This window comes from Colobus angolensis, unplaced genomic scaffold, assembly GCF_000951035.1.
Source record: "Colobus angolensis palliatus isolate OR3802 unplaced genomic scaffold, Cang.pa_1.0 Scaffold15, whole genome shotgun sequence".
Lineage (NCBI taxonomy): Eukaryota > Metazoa > Chordata > Mammalia > Primates > Cercopithecidae > Colobus > Colobus angolensis.
Window position 1 is genome coordinate 12,754,691 of NW_012114599.1, and position 6,000 is coordinate 12,760,690.

General features: G+C 34.4%; 1 protein-coding gene across 1 annotated transcript in view; it reads left to right on the forward strand.

Annotated features, from left to right (window-relative positions):
• STRN (striatin, calmodulin binding protein) overlaps positions 1-6,000 on the forward strand; it is an 86,134-nt gene that overhangs the window by 73,000 nt on the left and 7,134 nt on the right. Inside the window, exons 12-13 of the mRNA XM_011935977.1 lie at positions 1,196-1,363; positions 3,824-3,964. Coding sequence (XP_011791367.1) covers positions 1,196-1,363; positions 3,824-3,964 — 309 coding nt within the window. The remainder of the gene's footprint in view (positions 1-1,195; positions 1,364-3,823; positions 3,965-6,000) is intronic.

The following is a 6,000-nucleotide window of genomic DNA, read 5'->3' on the forward strand; positions in this document are numbered from 1 at the left end:
TTAAATACATACTTGATCCTGCTGCCCCTGGAGACAGATTCCTTGTTGCTTTCAGGATAATTTCCAAGTTCCTTCATATGTAGTAGAAATCACATCGTAAACTAGATGCCCTCATCCCATCTACTTCCTACTTCAAAAGTCCACACTCCATTAATACTGAATTGCTTATATATTTCCTTGCATTATCATGCTGTTTCTTTTTTCATGTGGTTTTGTGGGTGCTGCCTCCTTGTCAAGCATGCTCTCCCCTTCATCTTCAACTAACTGACATCTGTAAATTCTAGATTTCACTCTCCAGGTTTTCACTCATTCCAGTTACTCTCTGTGCTAACTGATGTCTGTCACTTTTATTGTACTTTCAACCTTGTCTGTTGAGGACTGGGATAGAATTGGGTCTTAATCATATATTTGGCTCCATCATTGAGCATAGTGTCTGACACACAGTGTGTCTTCAATAAATATTTTATGGTATGTGTGACAGAGTATATAAGACATAATACCATTGACATTTCCAGAGTTAACATTTGTGAGTCTTCTTGAAAGTACCACTTCATAGAATCATTGTGAAGGTTAATAAAGTTTCCAGTTTGACTTTTATCATGAGACTGTGCTTACTTAACCTCCCCACTTCCCTCCCTCTTTCCCTGCATACACTATCACCGCATCTCAGTTACTGCTGTTTGAGAATTTGGGATTCCTGTAGATGTCACTTCCTGTCCATTTTGAATGCCATATTTTCAGGAATAACTGCCATCCATCATATAGTAAGATAAGTGGACAGAAGGAAGTATAGCCAAAGTGCTAAGGGATTTCAGAGACGGAGAGGACCTCTCTGTTCACTTCCTCAGGGAGTATGAGTTGTGGTTTCTCCAAAGATGAATGAAATTCAAATGATTTTGTATTAACATGCTTTAAAAATATTTAGACAAAAGGAAGGGGGAGGAAATACTCACTTTTTTTAAGGGGAAAGATACGTGCTTTTAAATTTTAATTTAAAAATTTTAAACTTTACATTTGTATATTTCCAAGCCTGTTTTGATTTACTGTAGCCTGTCAGAAGAATTATAGAAACCAAGAGTCATATTTTATACTGTTATCAGGTGCTATTGTTTATATATTTTACTTTCTCTGAAGTCTAAGTACCTTTGTGATTTTTTTTTTCTTCCTGATTTTGCATTTTTACTGTTTTGTATAGATCCTTCTGTTTTACGAGGCCCTCTGCTAGGCCACACGGATGCAGTCTGGGGTCTGGCTTATAGTGCAGCACATCAGCGTTTGTTGTCCTGTTCAGCAGATGGCACTCTGCGTGTATGGAATACAACTGAGGTTGCTCCAGCACTAAGTGTATTTAATGATACTCAAGGTACATACTTTAAAAAATCATTTTGCTGAATCCTCTGTAAAACAGTTTATTCTGAAAACAAGCAAGCAGATAAATGATTGTCTGAACGCTTTATATTTAATTTGAAAGTTTTTGAAGCAACGAAAATGTATTTGTTTGAATTTCCAACCTATATATAGTTTTGTTGTTGTTGTTTTGTTTTGTTGAGATGGAGTGTCACTCTGTCGTCCAGGCTGGAATGCAGTGGCGTGATCTCAGCTCACTGCAACCTCCGTCTCTCAGGTTCAAGCAATTTTCCTACCTCAGCCTCCAGCACACACCAGCACACTCAGCTAATTTTTGTATTTTTTTTTTTAGTAGAGACAAGGTTTCACTATGTTGGCCAGGCTGGTCTCGAACTGCTGACCTCAAGTGATTCACCTGCCTCAGCCTCCCAAAGTGCTGGGATTATAGGCGTGAACCACTGCACCTGGCCTGTAATTTTTAAAGGAATAGTTTTTGGTGAAAGAACACACAGATTTTAGGTTTTAAAAAATTAAGATATAATTTATGTATAGTGAAAAACAAGTATTAAGGATACATTTCAGTGAGTATGATAGATAAGTACACCCATGTAACTCATACATCAATCAAGACATAGAGTCCGGGTGTGGTGGCTCACACCTGTAATCCTAGCACTTTGGGAGGCTGAGGCAGGAGGATCCCTGGAGGCCAAGAAAAGACTATATTTGCGCATTCTCATACCACTATAAAGAAATACCTGAGACTGAGTAATTTGTTTGTTTGCTTTTAAAAAGTTAAATTGGCTGACGGTTCTGTACAGGAAGCATAGCAGCCTGTGTTTGGCTTCTAGGGAGGCCTCAAGCAATTTACAATCCTGGCGGAAGGCAAAGGGACAGGAGGCATGTCTTACATGGCCAGAGCAGGAGGAAGAAGTGGGTGGAATATACTTTTAAACAACCAAATCTTGTGAGAACTCTTATCACGAGAATAGCACCAAAGGGGAAAATCCGCCCCATGATCCAGTCACCTCCTACCAGGCCCTATCTCTAACCTTGGGGATTACAGTTTGACATGAGACTTGAGTGGGGACACATATCCAAACCATGTAATAGATAGAACATTTCGTTTATCTCCCCAAAGTTCCTTCATGTCTTTCCAAGTCAATCCCCTCCTCTCCTTATTCCCAACCAGAGGTACCCACTGTTGTGATTTCTTCCATCATAGATTAGTTTTATCTACTCAAACTTCATGTAAATGGAATAATACAGTATGTGTTCTTTGTATCTTGCTTTTACTCTTCATTATAATGTTTTTGAAATTCATTTGTGTTATATCAATTACTTCTTTCATTTTTATTTGATAGTATTTCATTAAGCCATAATTTGTCTATTCATTTAATTTGTCTATTCATTTACATCTTGATGGATATTTGGGTTGTCTCTAGTTTTTTGCTATTTTGAGTAAAGCTGCTGTGAACATTCGTATATTTTCATTATAGGTGTGTAGAGACTTAGAAGTAGAATTGCTGGACTTTCATTTGGATGTTTATTTTACTTTATGTGAAATCACTAAAAATTTTTTTAAAAATTTTGTGGTTGTACCATTTTACACTTTTGACAGTAGTGTATGAGCGTTCCAGTTGCTCTGCATCCTTAAAAAATTTGGTGTTGTCAGTCTCTTTAACTTTAGCCATTCTGGTGGATGTGTAGTAGTATTTCATTGTAATTTATTTGCATTTCTTTGATGGCTAATTACGATGAGCATTTCTTTTGTTTGCTTATTGGTTATTTGTATATCTTCTTCTGCAGTATACACATTTTTGAACTGTTAGCTTGCTGTAGTTAGATTTTGAGCCAAATGAAAAAAATCAGATTATTATATTCACTTTATACGTTTCCTTCTATTTTTTATGTTTATAAATAAGCTCTAAGTTTTAATGTATTCTAGATGGTAAATAAAAATACCTTCTTTATTCTTGAGCTATTATAACTTCTCTCCAGGCTTTGATGAGTTGTCTTCATATGGTATTTGCATGACTCTAACAATAAATAATAATTTTGAAATTTACTTTTTAATTTCTCTATTTTTGATGAGCTAACATTCCTAATAAGAGATGAGTTTTTTAAAATGAAGAATTCCCACTATGTCACTCTAAGCTCGAGGTTGAGTGGAAGCAGCAAAATTTGTAATTCATACCTGTTTTCCATTTGCTTTCTGAATAAAGGCTTGCATTCCATAAATGTATCAGCTGAATAACAGCAAGAAGATCTGCTAAGCAGGTAAGGGAAAAAAATAGACTAGGGCTAAAAGTTACGAAGAAATAATCTCCAATGATTAGTTATGAGCTAATTCTCATTCTTATGGTAAGCCTTGTTTACTTCTTAAGGAAACCATGTCATTATTTGTTTTGCTATATTTTAAGTGCATTGTCAAGTAGATGGTTTAATTGCCATTCTATTTCAATATGTTCTCTTTCAGAATTGGGAGTCCCTGCCTCTGTGGATCTAGTAAGCAGTGACCCGAGCCATATGGTAGCATCATTCAGCAAGGGATATACAAGCATCTTTAACATGGAAACACAACAACGCATTCTCACTTTAGAATCCAATGTAGATACAAGTATGCATACCAATTTTAAATAGTCTGTGTTTATTTTTGTAATCAGAATTATAACTACTGGGGTCAGCTGTGAAAAATATTTGTCATTATAAAGCTTTCTGTCTCTTAAATCTCAGAACACAGTTACTTAGAAGGATATAATTATTTACTTTTTAAGAGTTTGGGTTAAGTTTATGTACATTTATAACTATACTGTTTGAAATAGCATTTGAGCTATTCCAAAGATGGGTCAAGTTTTATTTTATACTAAATGATTAATTTTCAATTCTATTTGAAGAAAGCCATATTTATTCTGAATAGGAAATAAAATCTATTTTTTGTTTCTCATAATTTCATATTTTAAATCAACTTAATTTTATATTAATAGTGTGATTTGGTACAGCTCAATACAGATCATGTTGTGGTACTCAGAATTCCAAACCTGAAGCATCTTATTGGATGCAGGAAGTCAGGAAATAAATGCTTTTTCAGGTTATGAAGAAGATACTACAGACTCTTTTTTGTTTTTTGGCTTTCTTTACCATTGCTTTCTGTCTTTAGCCATAATCCAGACAATCACAGTTTAGGTTGCAGTTGATGAAGAATACCACATTACAGATACTGTTGTTTTAATCTGAGAACTAGCTTTAAAAGTGATTACATGTTGGGTGTGTGTACATCCATGTGTGAACATGTCCATGCATATGTGTACATATATTCTTGTGTTATTCTCACTCTCTGTCTCTCAAAAAGTTTCTTTATTCCATTGTGTTTTTCATCGTTTTCCCTTCCTAACCTGTTGTTTATTTTCTTCTGATATGCTGAGACTTGTGTGGGGAAGTAAGCATGAATAGAACTTTGAGCTACTTGGATGTAAACAAGAGAGACAGGAAAATAAAAACTGAGATGATAGATTTGGAAAAGGAGAATATCACCAAGAAATTACAGGTTTTAGACTCTCAATAAATTTAAAATCACATTTAAATATATGATCCAAAGCTACAGTAGTAAAATTAAAAACTAATATGAAATTAGAAAGGATGAGAACATTTTTGTAATTACCTTCAGAGATTATATGGCCAATTCGTGAACATCCTGAGTGGAAATAGTGCTTTTTAATGACTGCAGGTTAATAAGATGTCAAGTCTGGTAGATAAGATGGATAAAGAGAACTAGGCAAGTGAGTCCATATTTTCCCCCAAGAGATATGACCCTAAATTAATAGGAATTTTTACCTGACACTGGAAATATTTTGAAAAAACTTCCAAGAATGTTTTTAACAAAGGCAACATTACTGGAATAAATGATCATTATTTTGAGTTGTAATATGTCCTGACATTTTCTAAATTATGTTTTTTTACTTTTAAAGTTGTATAAAGCAAACTTAAATTAGTCTCTTACTATGTTTTACTGTGAACTACCCCTTGCTATTTATATTTGGTTGTGTTGTTCTGTTTTGGAATTTAGCATTTTAAAAGAAAAAAAATGAAAAGACCAAACAAGCTTCAAGGTGAAAGTGAATTTTATATAGAGTTTAAAGTGATGAAGGATGTTTGTTAGAATAGGAATAAATTACCCTTCTTCTCGTTGATGTCAGTGGCGATTTGACTTTGATAAAGTCAAAGGTAGTTGAAGCAGATATGTCACAAGCTGGGTATGAGTAGTGTTCTTTGCATTCTGCCTACTTCTCTGATTTGTCATCAAGTGGAGAAGCTTCCTTAAAAGTATTACCAAATAAGAACTTTCTTTTGCCTGTTTCCATGATTTGATTTCAATCATATTTATTTTCTAGCTCTCAAAGCAATTGAGACTATTCTCTAAAACATCTCTCTCAGAATATATGGGATACTTCACTTAAAGTATTTCTTTTTTTGTTGTTACTGTTTTTCTCTTGCTGGACTTTACAACAGGTATTGCTCAATGGAGTATTATCTGTAGAGGAAATAATGCATAGTCTGATTTTGTGAATAAGCATCTCTTTGTTTAGGATCTAAATCAGTTGTAACTGACTAAGAACTTATTCCACATGGTCAAGTGAGTTTTGTATTTCATATATA